The 17,643-nt window shown below is 33.6% G+C and overlaps 1 protein-coding gene across 4 annotated transcripts; it reads right to left on the bottom strand.

Annotated features, from left to right (window-relative positions):
* Positions 1-788: 788 nt before the first annotated feature.
* On the bottom strand, positions 789-17,055 carry LOC114173361 (myosin-1-like). 4 transcript variants are annotated; one of them, XM_028057694.1, is made up of 24 exons: positions 16,760-17,055; positions 15,672-16,059; positions 14,054-14,155; positions 13,815-13,958; positions 13,575-13,725; positions 13,437-13,464; positions 11,796-11,961; positions 10,247-10,310; positions 10,104-10,117; positions 9,851-9,935; positions 9,224-9,327; positions 8,981-9,119; positions 8,106-8,224; positions 7,295-7,447; positions 7,081-7,170; positions 6,887-6,964; positions 5,968-6,126; positions 5,294-5,500; positions 3,042-3,247; positions 2,818-2,953; positions 2,445-2,574; positions 2,208-2,354; positions 1,908-1,975; positions 789-1,791 (listed from the first exon to the last, which is right to left on the bottom strand). In XM_028057694.1, the coding sequence occupies exons 2-24, from the start codon at positions 16,038-16,040 to the stop codon at positions 1,132-1,134; spliced, it is 3,519 nt and encodes a 1,172-aa protein (XP_027913495.1). In that variant the 5' UTR covers positions 16,041-16,059; positions 16,760-17,055; the 3' UTR covers positions 789-1,131. The 4 variants fall into 4 exon arrangements, with proteins under 4 accessions (XP_027913495.1, XP_027913494.1, XP_027913496.1 ...); XM_028057693.1 differs by having other exon boundaries at positions 15,672-16,056; XM_028057695.1 differs by having other exon boundaries at positions 16,764-17,055.
* Between the last annotated feature and the right edge of the window lie 588 nt (positions 17,056-17,643).

The following is a 17,643-nucleotide window of genomic DNA, read 5'->3' as shown; positions in this document are numbered from 1 at the left end:
AAATTAGTGATAGAACCGATCAAATCTATGTTAATGTTAAATATAGGTTGAAAAAGCCATTTAGTTGTAAAATCGTCTTTTTATAAATTATTTGAAACAAAAAAATACTGAATAAAAAACTACTTAAGATTAATATTATTCAAATACTCATTCGAATGATGTAATTTTGTCAATAAAAACGAAAATTGAATATTTGTTTAAAACAATGAAATAATGTCATTATTTTACAATAAATTTAAAAAATGAGAGAACATATATATATATATATATATATATATATATATATATATATATATATATATATATATATATATATATATATAACAATTAAAAAGTATTATCTTCGCTATAAAATTTATAATATATATATTAATTCAAAACTATATATACTTACAAATTATAAAATCTAAAGATCCGTGCCCAAGAATATGGACATAATTTCTTCACATGTTTTAAACGTTGAAGTAATCATGCATACATGTATGTAAAAGTTTTCTTTTTTAATAATAATAAAATGAATGGTAGTAAGTGTTGACTTTTATAATTACAAGAAAAAAATATTAATGTTCTTAAAAAACGGAGAAGTAAACGTTAAAGGTTAAAGGCTGATTAGTGTTCGTGTTGTATAGCCCAAAATTCACTATTCATATATTTGGAAGTTATAAAATTTTGTATTTGGAGTGTTTTATTGGATTTGATGGAGTGAATTATGTAAGATATTTCTGGAAAACTAAACCATCAAATTAGTGGGAAAAACAAAATCTAGAATATATGAAATGACATGATAGTTAGATTACCTCTTCTCTGTGCAATAACAAAATTACATGAATAGATATGGATTCTCATCATAAAGAAGAATATCAATTTTTACAAATATTGGAGGGCCAACAAATTTGACATCTATGGGCATCAGCCATATACATCTCACGCAGACATTACTAATAAAGGTGGCTTGGCTTGGCTAGCAACAACTAACCCAACTACAGTAAATTCATTCATCCTAACACTCCTACTCTATCCTTTTCTATTGTATTTTCCTCACTTTCGGATATATAATTGGCAATGCACTAAAAAAAGTGCATAGACCAAAGCCGAAGCTTTAAAATAAGAAAAACATCAAATAAGAAAAACTCAATTTATCCGTGTACTGTTCCTTCTTCCCCACCACTTTTTCTTCATTTTCTCAAGTGCGCCATCTTCATTTCCAAGTTTATTTAAAATGACTTTTGTTTCACGCAGTCTAGCCCCATAATCCTTTTTCCAAGCTTCAAACATTTGTTTTAACCTCCTAAGCTCTTGATCTGGGCTTAAACTTGCTTCTACCTGACCAGATTTTACCTCAACCAAGAACTTGGCATCATCACCAAATACTTGACTCCGATGCTCGAATTCTTCAGCCAGCCTACTTATAACACTTAAACCAGCACTCGTTGATCTTGCCCCGTTGCTTTCTTGGCGTCTGTGATTACCTCCTACATCCCAACTGTAATCCCTCTCATCACTTGCATTAACAGATGCATCTGAATTCCTTTCAGAGTCATCAATTGCAAGGCTTTTCTTTGCAATGGAGAGGCTAGATTGTAGGGACCTCATTTGTTTCTGCCACACTTCTTCCATGGATTTCATCTTTAATTCATATTCAGACCATCTGCTCTCATATTGCTGGAGTCGTTGACGAACGATGTCATTTTCCTCTTCTTTTTCTCTCAAAGCAGCTTCAGCCTGAAGTACACGGCGCTGTAATTCGGCAAGGAAAGATGACTTAACCAGAACCTCGTCTGACTCTTTCATCTGTTTTGGAGTTCATTATTGTAAGAGTCAGAAAGATGGTGTCTTTACAAGCCGAATATAATATAAAACATAAATGTCCATATATTTTTGTTTCTAAACTATGGGAAAGAGAATACCTTCATGTTTCCAGATTTCAAAAATCCAATATTTCCTGAGCATCTTCTGACCAACCAACCCCGAATAACTGCAAAAGGTAGGTCCAATAAAATTGTGAAAATTTATTGACAGCACGCCATTGAAAAGATGGTGTGGAGATTCCAACAAAAAATAGTATTTTTATGTAAACTATCTTGTGCTTCATTCCCCATTTATTCTTGAAAAAAGAAATGGTGTTATCTTTGGCGGCCTTTATTTGAATATCCCATACAGAAAAAACTGGTATCATGTCTTAGAATTTATCATGTATAATATCTTACCTGCTTGTATGACTGTTGCCGAATCACTAATACTCTTCATTCTGTTTCTTGCAAATACTGCTTTCACGTGCTTCTGTATAGTAACTGCAGCTCTATGCCTCTTCAGTAAAGCTGAATACTCCTTTCTGGTTTTGTTCCCCCTAATAACTGCATGAATAGGCAAGGCGTGTTCATTTCTTATCACTCTTTTGCACTAAACATATGAATTAAAGAATACGGTAGCGGAAAAGAATATACATGACTGCAAAGTACTGATTCCCCCCTGAAGCTCCTTGAGAGAACGACGAGCTTGGTGACCCCTAAAACAACTTTGTACACGTAAAATACCATGGAGGGTACGATTTCTAGTATCTTCAAGCACACCGATCTGCAGTGCCGTCAAGCATCATAAGTTGGAATATATTTAAAATAAATGACACTCCTACAACTATCATAAAGGAATTCAATGGAGGATATAAATAGAACTACAAACTAGAAATTATAATTCAACCTAATACCAAATCACTAAAGCTCAAAATTTCCTGGTTTAGAAAGCACATGGAGTTAGTAGAAGATCTTTTGGGGGATCTAAGAAAAAGTTGTATAAAGTTCAAAAAATAATCATATTTACCTGTCCTGTTCGGAAAAATAATTTCGTGTAGCCAACTTGATACATATCAGGCAAAATATTAAACTGATGAAGAATGGCAACTGACACACTAAGTGGATCCTGAGATGCAACATTATCAAGGAGGAGAAAACCATATCTGATTCAATGCACCGATAAGAAAAAGGTTAGACACGTGCAAAACCATATCTGATTCAACTTAATCACCGGTTTCTCTGTTATTATACCTTCTGGCAAACTTTTGGTGAGACATTCTTGTTGGAAAACCTGATCTTGATATTCGAACTACTTCAAGAACCCCACAACATCTCAGCTGTTGCAATACAAGCCCTTGCTCATATGATTCAGGTGATTGGAGATTATTTGGTTTAATACAGCGAATAAAATGTGGAGTAGTGCTTTCTAGTCGTTGCATCAATAGGAACAATTGGCCCTGGACACCAACAGATTGAAATAATTTTAAAATCAATAAAGTGCAATAAAGATCAATATCTATAAAATTGAATATTTAAGTAGCTTTTAGAAGTGGGAAAAGACGATTCACCTCACTTCCAAATAATACATGGTTAAGCACTTGAAATTTTATTCAATTCCCCACCCACTTTTGTTTTTCGTCCTAAAAGATTACAATATTTGTATCTGTACCCCTTTCTACTTATCAGCTGAACCAAGTTACAAGCACTATTCGTCATGTGACATGAATAAATTATTATTCATTCAAAACAATGACAGAAATAATGAGAACAAACTCAATACTAATTTGCCAAAGCATTTGTGATAAACCCACTTCATTGTATTATAATCCATTCTATAAGTGGATTTGAGGGGTAAATAGGCCTTAATGTCATATTTCTCCCACATTCTAGAGATTCACAGTAAATACTAGTTCCTTCGTGTTAGAAGTGGGTTTTTAAACCTAACTCAACCCTACAAAACCGGCTTGTAAGATGAGGTTTGCACCTCACTTATATATTATGAATTGGCTTGATCTCTAGTCGATGTGGGACTTCCAACACACCCCCTCACGCCGAGGTATATTCATCTCATGCGTGAGACAAGAAATTAATGGGTGGTCCGTTAGCGGCCCGATATCGGGTGGAACAAAATGTCCAAGAAATCTCGCTAGGATAGGCTCTAACCTGACTCTGATACCATGTTAGAAGTGGGCTTTTAAGCCTAACTTAACCTCACAAAACCGGCTTGTAAGATGAGGTTTGCACCTCACTTATATATTATGAATTGGCCTTATCTCTAGTCGATGTAGGACTTCCAACACTTCGTATAATACCCATAGTTTAGATTTCAATAATTTTCCATCTTGGTTTCATCCAAATCGTGTATTTCAGTTGGGTTGACATAGGAATGTCCCAAAGGATTAGTAAAGTGATGGAATTGGTTATTCGAGCCACTAGTATGTTCACTCCGAAAGCCTTATGTGGCCACAATGGTGTTGTTTCCAAGGGATTTTACATCTGCCACGTCAGTGTTTACACCATGATTATTTGTTCTTTGAATGTTCCAATTAAATAAAGGTACCATACCTTTCACTATGTACACCAACCTTGAATAATGAAATGCTACTGTTATATAACCATGTACAGACTCCATTTTCATTGTGTACATGTCAGGTGCCTATTAAGAGATGTCTTAACCAAATTTGTCACTTTTTTGAAGTAAAGAGACTCATTTCTCTGATTGTGGGGCTAAGACGTTGTGAAATAAATTCTATTTTCAGCTTCATGTCTTGGATTGTCACTTCTCTTCTCCTTTTGCTATGTTTTGCTAAACGTCTAGGTCAAGGGAACAGATTACCAGGTTGAAGTTGAACGCATGTAGTTCATTTCTAGCAATTTCAATCTATGGTTCCTGTTAAATTTGTTTGTTTGCTTCACTTCCCCTTTTGGCCATTTATCTAGTGATTTTATGATTTTTCTCACAATAGAAAAATTGGTGAATTGTTTGGATCTGAAGTGAACAACAAAATTATTGATTATCAAAGGATTTGATTTGATTCTTATATGATCTTTTGAATTCCTAGACATAATTCACGTCTTAATTGAACTCACCTAAGGAATTAGGAATTTCAATTTAACAGATAGGTAAAATTACTAAAGGATTGGAATTAACCTAACTTTGTGAATTTGATCATCAATTGGCATGGAAAATTTGAAAGCTGAACTAATTATGAGCTAAGATTGAGATGAATTGGACCCTAACTATCCCTAAATAGTGATTTTCGCCTTGTTTTCTGAAATTATCTTGTTTTGTGTGAATTTTCTCATTGATAATTTTAGTGTCTCACTTAGTAGATAGATACCATACCACCCACGCTCTTCTGATTGTGAGCTCGGTTCTGGAGTAAGAATCCCCACGTGAGTGATAGATTACAGGGTGCAATCAATTGTAGATCACACATCACTTAGATTCTTTTGTGAAAAATGAAGTTTTTGATCACGTTATGATTAAGGAGGTAATGTACCTTGAATTTTGTTGCAACACTTAGCTTTTGGGAATCTGCCCCACCTGACTTGTGCAAGGGACCAACCACTGGTTTATCAGACTGAGTGAGCATATGACATGCAAATATTTGAGGAAGAGGACACGTGCATGAGGATAGAAGTTGGATGGAATCCAAGTGCAATAGGTCTCTGTTCTTCTCCAGAAATCCAGTTGTATCATAGGTTACCTGAGTGGGAGCAATAAGTAGAACTATCAAACAGTCAGGCCAGATGAGTAAACTAAAATTAATAAGAAATGAGTAACCCTCTACCCTCTAAGGACAATGATTGCGTTTGGGAGTTCAAAATATTTAGTATGAAATATCGATAAAGCAATGGTTCACTAATATCCTCCTTAAAACCTAGCCATATCACACATTATAAATATCACAAGGTTAAATTGATTGTCATGTAAACATACCAACAGATTTTAAACAAATATACTGAGAGGAAAGCTAGCAACACCCACTTTAACATTCCTTACAATTGGTTGACTTTGAATATCTAGTGGGAGCCATTAAATTGGCAATACAACAACTAAATAATTATGTCACGTGAATTTCAACTTCTATAATAAAGTATGTGTCGACAAGTGCACGTTAAAGATTATGTTGCTAGCATTTCTCATCCCTGTAGAACATGATCAGAATAATACCTGCCCAGCATAATGGTGAACAGTAAAGGCTTGGTCTCTTTCTCCTTTGAAACATGAATTAGAATTCAAATGCTGTTTAAGCTTGTTGGCAAATGTTAAATCTGTGCCATTTGGGAAAGTGGATTCTTCATCTAACAGGGACAATAACCCCAGTGGCCTCTGCAAATATATCAGAAGTCAAGTTTAAGTCACAAGAATTCTAGTTTCTAATCATCAATGTCAGAATACCCACAACAAGGAATAAAAGTGTAGTTGCTATAACAAGGGCGCAGTTTCTAATCATGAATGTGAGTATATCCACATCAAGGAATAAAAGTGTAGTTGCCATAACAAGGGCACTCCTTGTCATGGGGTCTCACACAGGCGAAAGGATGCAGCGTTTGAAGAGAAACAGGCCAAGGAAGATGTTGGCACTGTTTTTGCAGGAAAAAAAGAGGAGGCTTCTCTAGGCTCAAAAAAACGGATCAGACTATTGATACCATACTACGTTTTTCTAATTGTGTGTCTAGAACAGTACAAACAGGCACATGTATCTATGTAAGTACAAAATAATGAATACAATGATAAAGTGATAAAGGTAAATTAATCACATCCCCAAAAATAAGGAAAGAGTAATTCCACTAGTGCTACATCTAATATAAACATGTTTCAATCAAGCTTCAGAATATATATTAAACCAATGCATGGGAAACAATCACATCTTTCCCTTTGTAAAGTCAGTTTTTTCTTTTACACTGCACACGTTGATATATACAAGACATGACAAAATGACATAAATTTCTTTGAGCATACAAGCCTGACATATAGTACCAAGCTTAACTAACTACTAGATGACATTTTCCCACTGAAATCATTCAATTAACAAGAACACTGGAGATTATGCAGTAAAGGAGTCAGGAGGAACTAAGATATTTTTTACCTTCTCAAAAAGATTAAGGCAGTCTTGGTTGTCTTCAAATTCAACTTTAGCCCAGTCAATTCCATCTTGGATATATTCCTTAAAGCAACAATCCACAAGCATAACCAGATGTTTCAATTTCCAGAGGCATTCAATATTTTCTTCCATTTAAGGTACTAGGGTATTCAATAATTGTTTGAGCGTGGGATATATACCTCCTGTTCTAACTTGAATAAATGACGATTGAAGTGTTGCTGTAATCTCTCATTAGCATAATTTATGCAGAACTGCTCAAAACTGTTTCTCTGCAGGCACAAAAAGGCATAAGCATCAATAGAGCCAAAATATTTAATATGCAAACAAGATGAAGACGGTAAGACAAATAATAAACATAAACAAAGAGGTAGACAAGGTTTAATGTAAACATACATTGAAAGATTCAAAGCCGTAGATATCTAGAATGCTGATTGATCTGCCAGTACGTCTTTTGCCAACAGCAAGTGATTTGTTTATCTGTTCAACCAACCAATCAAACAGGCATGCATATATTGACTTTGCCAAAGCATCTCTTGCATCAATTGCCTAGAAGACAAAACAAAATGTATTATTCGAGATATTGAGAAAGAAAAAATGTATCGATATGATTCCATGTCATCATGCACTTTACAAGTCAAAGGTATGTTGAGGATAATCATTTACAAAAATGTTTCGACATCAAATATACCCCAAAAAAGAGAAAGAAAAATAAAATATCATGATGGTGTGCAGTTCAATATTCAGAGTCTCAAATGCAGAAACTATGTCCATTTTCTTTTATTTCGTTAAGTATGAACAGCTATTTCCCAACCACAGAAGGTATAGAACGTACATTGTACTAATAAAGAGACTCCAAAATGAATCACTGTCTTGCAAAGGCAAATGAGCAATACCAAGACCTTAAACATGATCTATGCATTTTAAGTAACCAATGGGCTTTCATTATAACAGGATTAATTCCCAATGTATGCATGAATTGTTCACATTTAAAAGCTGAAAAGAACTCCCACGAAAAATAAAACAAGTTAATGTTCAACACCAACAACCACCTTATTTCCTTTTTATTCAAATAACAAATTGGCATATGCACGTGCAGGAATTCAGTACAACTTCATGTTCCCAATATTTTTAGTAACCAGGAAGTTGCATTTATTCCATCCATAGACTTAGACCAAGGTAAAGTTTAGCATGGCAGTTGTTTTACCTGTGATAGTGTCAACTTTTGGACAATATTATCATTACCAACTTTCATCTTGCGAGTAGATAGAGTCAACTTGAGATCTTCAATGTCACAGCCTATCAATTTGGCTACATGCAACAGACCTATAAGAGGCCAGAGAAAAGGTCATTTCTAAACAGGTATAGAATAACTTGAAACACATTAAGGCATCTAAAACATGTTAAAAACACATGTACCAAAAATTAGACATGAAATACGTAAATAGAAATTATCAGAAGAAAATGAAAACCAAGTCACTGTTACGGAAAAAAATTTAAATGACGATTAAGTGTGAAGGACCAATTCTCCTAAAACCTTAAGATGTCCAGTAATGGATGACAAATTTCTTTATAACTTGTATCAAACACACTCCCTCGCACATGACTCTTTGAGATAGAAGCACGGACAATGAAAAGTGCATCTTGTAGTGGGCTAAAATTCAAATTTTATCCAGAAGAACAGGTAAAAGGATCAAACTCCTGATCCTATCCACTGGATCATAGATTTTGATACCAAATTAAAATCATACGATTTAGATTAGGAACAAAAAAGAGGAGATCAAACACTAAATAAGATACAAATTGATAATGTAAATGATATCATATTGATACAGTCCTACTTTATATTGTTATTGCTGAAATTATCAGATAGTAGGTATAAAAAGAGAAAGTGACACGAAAAAAAAATGAAAAATTGAATTTGTAATATATGTATGACAATGTGCTGTTATGTGATGTGCTAAATAATATCTTTACAAAACCTAGAGCACTAACACTTATTTAATATGTTGGCGTGTTCAATAATATGTTAACAATACAATTAGGTAGACGTTGTCAGTAGAGGCTCTGAAAATTTCTTACCCTCATCTTCTACGGCTTGAACATGATTTTCATTATCAATTACAGTGAAAGATATGTTTCCCAACCATAATACTGCAGCAAGCATTGCAAATACATTCTCCTGGTCTTCTTTACCAATGTGGACAACATCAAGAGCTTCCTGGAAGTTGGCAATGGTATATTCATTTTTGTGTCAAGCAGAAAAAGGAAATCATTCAAGAGTCTATGGAGGCAGATCATCTTTAAACTACAGAGATTGTGTACCATGACTGTGCGAAATTCTTCTGCATCATTAATACCAGCAATTGAATAACAATTGCTCTGCCTCAGATATTTATAATCTTCTGCATTTTGTAGGTTTAACTTCCCTGAATAAATCAAACAAACCATTAAATAGAAAGTCAAATAAACAAGAACACAACATTAAATATTACAGACAAGACAAACACAAGTATACCAAGCTTATGTAAGCTACGTTCTAATTAAGTTGTTAGTTAATGTTGTATTTCCATAATTAGAAAGAGACCAAAACCACTAGTTGGAAAAATAAAATAGAAATTATTGAATTAAAAATTAAGCAATATATAGCGAACTATGTGCATGTTTGGGTTTTGATAGTAAAAAAATTTATTATAAAATTATTATTCTTATCAAACAATTAACTGAAAATGAGAACTTCTGAAGTTTTGAGCTTGGAACGATATTAGCCACATCGTACATCTGCAATTGTCTGTGGGTTCAATTAGAAGATTTTCACAATTCATAGAAACTCTTTGCATCATTTCCAAGGAATAATTTATTTTCCATTGATAATATAGAGACTTAAAACTGTCCACAATATACAACAAATGAATTAGCAGGGGTGAAAAAGTATTACAAACTTGCAATTACCCCTGAGAGATGGAGGTGCACCAGCACATAGCTGATAAAATATATGATAGGATCTTTCCCCTTCATTGCACTGGACTACTCTAGACTGTTCACATAACAAATAAAACTAGTGTTAACTGATGGAGCATGATCACAATGTAAAACAAAAAATAGTTAGAAATATATTATAAAACCATTCATGTGTCTCCACCTAGAAGTCTAAGCCTATAAGAGAGTTGATGCATAACAAAAAATAACTCTGAAGAAGAATTACCTTTTCGAGCAAGACTGTTTTGGTCATGCGAGGAGAATCACGTATTCCAACACAGATGCAAACATTTACCATAATGGTTAGTTGAAAACTTTGGGTGGGACAAAAGACACATGGTTTCAACTTTTAAACAGAATAAAACCTACATGTTTGAATATTAGCACCGGAGATTTTTCCAGTTTCACTGAAGTGAATCTCAATGAGTTTTCCCTGTGACATTCAACCAAATGAAAAAACTTTCAGAATCAAAAGGATATGGGATCACAGCTTAATATAAAGAGAATCACAACTAGAAACTGTCAGCAATCCATATTACTAAATGCATTAAACATCATCAGCCAAAGCAGGTAACTGGCCTAGGCCTAAGCTTGGGAAAGTGTAAAAAGTGTTAGGGATATTTTGATATGATCTAGAGGGGTCAATATAAATTTGGATTTTCTTTATATTTTTTATTATGTTATTTTAAGTATGCAGAAAATTTGTCACATGGGAAGATAAAAACTCACAACACAAAGTGAACCATTCATGATCTCATGTGTGGGAAATAATGATGCATATAATAGGAATTAGATGCAACATAGTGGAAGTTAACTACTAATAAATAAACATTAAAGACTACTCACTAGGAATTAATTTGGAATTTAGTGGGCCTTGTAATGGTTGTCTAGAGTGACACATAATTTAGCCCATAAAAGGATATATTTGTAATGTAGTGAGATTTCTTTTACTTTCAATCTAAAAGAAAATTTGATTTTTTTATGGCAGGTACAAGTCTCAACTAAATGCCTATCGCAGATCGTTTATTGATATTTTGTTTCACAAATGGAGAGAGGAAGTTGAAAAAAGAACAAATATATAGAGACAAAGAGAGAATGATGGAAAAAACATGTTGTAATTACGATGAGAGAAAGAGAAATGGAGAAGAAGAAGAAGAAAAACAGAGAGCTAGAGCTAGTAGAAAAAGAAATTAGAGAAGAAAAATAAATAAAAGATAAGGAGTTCAGAGAAAAAGAAATAAAGAGAAAGAGTTGAGAAAAATGAAATTCAAGAGAAAGGGATAGAAGAAAAGAGAAAAAGGACAAGTAAAAGAAAAGAAGTGACAAATGTTTTGTTAATTCAACAATGTGAGGAACATTATTCGGCATCAATCAATCAAGAATCAGCATAATTTTGAGTTATTTCTTCTTAATTCCAATTTTTATTATGTTCTTTTAATTTGGCAGCTGAAATATCACATGGGAAGATAGATCATTATAGGAAATAATGATGCATATGATAGGAATTAAAGGCGACACTAGTGGGATTTAGTTACTAATGGAAATTAAACACTACTTAGCGGGAACTAACCCAATTTATTTTATTATCTTATCCCACTTTCCATTTTCTCATCAATGATTATATTAACCCCACTATATTACATATATCATAATTGGACAAAACAGAAGGGACAAAAGTAATTGAGGGATGTGGAACATTGCTAGTCATTTATATATGTAGAAAAGAGAATTCCGGAGAGGAATATACTAATAAAAAAAAGGAGAGGAATATAATGGGAAATTTTGATGATGTAATCTTCATAGGGTCATCCATTCTCCGTGTTATCATTATCATATATGTTACTACAGTGAGGTAATGTATCAGCAATTCACAGGAATGCCAACTTAAAGAATTAACAGCACGAGTCAGGAATCTTACAAAACGACTTGAGTTGTCATTTCTCAATGTTTTGGCATTACCAAAGGCTTCTAATATTGGATTAGTCTTCAAAATTTCATACTCTATTCCACTTCCACCACCAAGGGCAGCCAAGTACTGCATTGCTATTTTTGCCGTCTCAGTCTTCCCTGCTCCACTCTCACCACTGAAAAGGTGCATGTTAACTATTACTACAGGTCCCAACTCTAACACTAGCAATCAAGGGGCATGCAAGACTGAAATCCAATAAAGAGCATGCCATTAACGAAAAAAAATCCATAAACAGCAGGAAGAGGCCATTTTACATCCACTAAAGTGTTACCTAGGATGTAAAAATAAGTCTTTTTTGGTCTCTGTCCAATAAATTGAATCTCCATTATACAAAAGTTCCATCATATAAATGATAGAGGGAAATGAGACAGAAAAATTGAAGGAACAAAGCGCACCAAATAACAGACACAATTAAAGAAACTCTGTAACTCGGGCATTTAAAGGTCAAAACCAAATCCATGTATCTAGGCACTTGAAACTCAGAAGAAGAGAAGTAAAAGTGAATGTCATAAATATCAAATCTAATCTATGAACAACTAGGGATTGTAAGGTTTCTTGTCACTTGTTTCTATTTCTTTAAGGGAGTGGAGGTAGCATGACCTGGCTCAGCCTACTAACCCAGCCTAATTTTAACAGGTTTTCAAATTTTAAAATCAGTCCGGAGGCATTTTGAGGGCAGATAACGGTTATGTTTCCTGTCGTCTCAATCTGGTTTAGTTTCCAATATTCTTTTAATAAAGTGTAAGTATTTTTCAAAACTGCATATCATCAATAAAAGCATTTGTTTGATAAACAATATTTTTTTCAATATGATTTTGTATTTATAATGATACTTTTTATTTCAAAATACGTATTCAAAATTTACTTTTAAGTTTTATCCTTCTTTCTCTTTTCTATTATCTAACAATACATATTGTTAAAATTATATAATGTTTAAAAAGTCAGGTTGAATCGGTTATAAAATCTAATTCAGGTTGGGTTTAAGATCAAATAAACACCCTGGTCAAACTTTGGAGACATGTAGAGACAAACCAAACACCGTTTTTTGGTGTGGGTTGGGGCCTTCTATATGGAAACTGGAATATTATCGATATGTATGGATAGATAAGCTTTCCAGAAAAATCTAGAAGACTAAGAAAATGGAATTAAACAATTAATAACGCAAGCAGCTACTTCTTAAATGCTCTTTAAATATTGCCAACTGATTGAGTAGGTAATTGCTGCTAAATTGTTGGAAATATTTTAACCGAGATCTCCTTTTTTATAGGTTCCATACCCTCATTTGATCCCGACTAACTTCTTGGGGAAATTACCAATCCTAGATTCAGAGTAGTTTTCAAAAAGTCAAATATTAATTATTCAGAAATTAACTGCCCCAAAATAAAAATGCAATAATCATGATAATTTTCAGTTCAGAATTTAAATACAAGAATGAAACTTAAGACTAGTATTAATATTCATATAAATTACAATAGAAATAATAAAAAAAGTTTAAACTAAAGAAGCCTATAAAAAAGAAATATACATAGAGTGGTCTTACCAGATATACTCATAAAAAATAATAATTAGAAAAAAAAGGGAATTACTGACCTTATAATTATAGATTGATTAACTTCGTCTGGAAGGAAAACAGACCAAGAGTCAGCAACTTCTAGTAAAACAAATGGGAATGGTCTTGCACACTAAAGTTGCAACTATGAATGTAAATATGAAGAAAGAAAAATTTACCCCGTATCATTTCTCGGATGGCTGTGTCTGTTATTGCATATACATGAGGGCTTTCAATTGCTTTACGCTTGTAGGCTTCAATATAATCATTACCATATAGAGGAACTTTCTTAAAGGGATTTATTGCAACCAAAACAGGCCCTGCTTTTGTCTGAATTGTACGTAGTCATACACAAATGCATAAGTTATGATCATGAAACAAATTGTTGAGGAAAACAATTAAGAGACATAATGACTTACATAAATCATGTTTTGATTGTATCTATATTGCAGGTTGTATAAAACAGACGGTTCATTTAAATAACTAAGTTGCATGAGGTCATCCACCCCATCAAGGATATCAGGATTTGCTGGCACTAAACTTTCCTCTTTCACTTTCAAAACCTACAATCAGGCCCACGAGTTTTGGAGAGACAGCATAATTAGTAAAGCCAAAAATGAAGAGTACCACTCTTCAGAAATACTGTAATTTATCTTACCTTCCCATCAGACAGTGAAATGATGGATTCATTTCCAGAAGTTGATATAATCTTCCCCAGCTCCCAGTTCCCATTCGGAAGTTGAAACCAAGACTGAAGCTTCTGTAATAGTGAACTTCAGCAGTAAGGATAAGAAAAAACAAAATCTAAATTATCAAGTAATGAGGAATAACTAAAATAAACTAGAAAGAGTTGTCTTGATTTGCTTACATGGCATTCACTGTTTTGACATTTTAAGAGGAAAATGTCGAATGCAAAGAAAAATTACATGGCCCCACAAAGCAAAAATACACACTAAACCATTAAACAAAAAAAAATAGAAATAACAGGGAATAGACACCTTTGTTTTGTTTCGAAATTCCAACTGGAATAGTGATTAACAGCCAATAATAGCAAATATTTAAATACATAAATTACTCATTACCAAGACAATTGACAAGAGATATAAGGAATTGAGTCAAGAAAATGAAAAAATGACAAGAGACTGAATAATGACCCTACTTCAATTTTCAAACCCCAACATAAGGATATTCTGAGAAAGAAACACTAAATTAAAGATATTCAAGATGACAAAAGAAGCACATTAATAGCCTTTAACGGCTCCCATATTTATTTCAGCAAAGGTATTGAAAGGGAAATAAATATTCCATTTATGTAAACACTATCTTTAAGGCTATTACCATGGTGGCATTGTGCTTTTTAGCACAAATGCACAAGAAAAAAAGAGTTCTGTCAAATAAAAAGTAATGACTGTAATAGGTATTCTTATAGATTCAACTTCCAAATGAATATATAAGAGACTTTTTTTCTATAGTTTTCTTAACTAATTGCTGGTGCCACATTAAAGTACACACAATAGTTTCTCCTCAGCTCTTTCTAATACTCGATGTCCTACAATCCACATCAATCCAATTGAATATTTAAAAAGCTTCAAAGCCCAATGAAGAGGTACAAAAAATTGTCACATAGTTTTAAAGTAATTGACTTACCTAAGAAACATGTTGATGCAGGAGGAAGAGAAGCCTATTATAATGGTATTTTATGACTTTTTTTTTTTTTGTGATTTCATTGCGGGCTTTTATTTAGTTGTTTTACACAATAAGTTGCCTCCATTAGATTAGTTTGTTTTCAGGAATTTTTTTTTTTCTTCCAGTTAAGGTGTTACCCATGGATTCTAAGATTACTTAGCCTACGTTAAGTCATCTTTTACAAACTAAAGTCAAATTTAAGTAAGAGGTTCTGCTACTGTTGCTACTTGCTAGCCAACACTCATGGCTTTGGAAGCACACTCTGTAGCGATTATGGTAAATCACTACATCTATGCTAAAGGAAAGATGTCCACAGAGTTATGAGTACTCTGAAGGTCCTGAATACAACTCTAAAAATTCATGTAAAAAACTATCATCTACAATATAATATAAATAATAACCTACAACAAACCCAGACAAAAATTGAACGTGCAAACTTCCAAATTAAAGATTTTTGATAAATACATCAATTTCGGACATTCTGAGAAAAATCAAGTAATTCATACAACTGAACATTTATATCAAAGAAATCCTTAAGCACGTTAAAAATTCAACCTGAGATTAAATTGAAATTCCGAAGCCAAAACTACCTTTTTCGAAGAATAAGGTGTTGTATCACTCCACCTGCGTTCTCTAGAGGACATTGAAATTGATGGGAAGGACAGAGGAACGGTTTCTAGGTCTTCATCAGCAATGGACGATCTGTCCTCTAATGAAACACCTTTTCTGCTGTACGCTACATCCTCATCATAAAGACCCACGTCACCAGCATGGTTAAGAGCTTGCTCAGAAACCTCCCCTACCAAAACATTGTTTTCCGGACTACTTGATCCAGTGGCATCACTGCTTCTCAATTTAGCATCTCCATGGTTTTCCATTTTACCAGAAGTAATCTTGAATTCAGGAGGCAACGATTTGATGGAGTGGAGTGCAGGCATGACCTTTGATGTCACAGACATTTCCCCTTAAATACCTCTGCTACAAACCCACAACACAATCAAGCATAAGATAGATTTTCAAAATGCTGAAGTAAACGAATAGATAGATTTTCTTCCAAATAAATAAACAAAAGGGTTCCCTTTTGTAACCAAAAGTGCTTCTCAAACCTTTTTAACAAGGCCCCATTGAATGACTATTTCAGATAAACATAAATAACATAATGGAGGGGACCATAGCTCAAGACACAGATTATTGTGTTGCGTTGCTTGTGCCCATCCCTTAAAATTTGTCACTCACTCGCTCGCTCGCTCAACCTCATCTTAGCACCTAAACTGTAAAACTCAAAACCATCAATTCAACAAAGCAAAACCTTCACTTTAACCAAACCTAAAACTTTCCCGATCTGACACTCAAATCATCTTTCCAAAGTTCAAAGCCACCTCCAGGCTTCAAACTAATTCAAAAACTCAGAAACTAAAAATGCCGCTGCAACAGTTGCCCCAACAAATCCTCCGATTCCCCGAATCACGAAAACTAAAAATCAACATCTAAAATCGCGAAAATTTAGCAATCTCGCTTCCGAATTCTTGACTTGAGAAACCGGCAAAAACAGAAACTCGAACCTCACCCAAGAATAGAGCATGACAACTTTCCCATTCATCTCACGCTCAGTAATCAATTAAGCACAAAAGAAAAGAAAAAATCAACAGACAAAGCGGAGCTGGAAACAAAACACCACCTACTGAAGTTTCTTGACCGATCCAGAACCACATACAATTGAAGAAACGAAGCTTGATGGAAGTGTGAACGCAACTTCTGAAGAAGAAGAAGAAGAAGAAGATCTTGGTGAAGAGTGATGATGATGGAGACGCAGTGAGTGAAGAAGATTGTTGGCGTGTTGGTGTGAGTGAGAAGTTACAGAACAATCTCTCTGACAAAAGGGATGTTTGTAATTGTTTGGTTTCCGAGAAAGTTGAGAGAGAAAATCAAAATTATTCATTCGCCAACCATCCACGCCTTCTGGAGAACAACCAACTTTTTCCCTTTCCTTTCTCTCATTTTTAAATTAACCTTTAATCCCTATTTTTATTTATCATCATTTTTTTAAATCTCAATTGTAACTTTTATAATAATAAAAATACATTTCAAATATTTATTAGTCTTAAACTATAGCAATTTGATGGATTCATAGCATTTAAAAGAATTTTTCATTATGGGATTTTTGTGGCGTTTAAAATTTGATGCCTTTTTTTTTTAATTTTCCTTTAGCCAACCAATTTTGAAATTTGAAACAAAATTCAATGCGTACGACAAGTGAATTGACGAAATTGACCCTAGAGGCTTGACTTCTAATTTGGGAACTTTACTAGTTAGCAATAGTGCCACACCCTCACCATCCTACACACTAAATTATTGTTAACAAGCTAAGAACACTATCATGCTATTTAATTATTCATTTAATTACACTTTAATTTCTAACCATTATGTAATTTTAATCTTTAATTGTGTTAATCGAGTACATAATCGTATCTTTCTTATCCTTTATCTCACAAAAAATCTTTCAACATTCATTTTTACTATGTTTAAACATTTGTTTAGAAATACTTCTATCGTAAAATGATG

The sequence above is a fragment of the Vigna unguiculata genome, chromosome 2, assembly GCF_004118075.2.
Source record: "Vigna unguiculata cultivar IT97K-499-35 chromosome 2, ASM411807v1, whole genome shotgun sequence".
NCBI lineage: Eukaryota > Viridiplantae > Streptophyta > Magnoliopsida > Fabales > Fabaceae > Vigna > Vigna unguiculata.
This window is presented reverse-complemented; position numbering and strand designations above follow the sequence as displayed.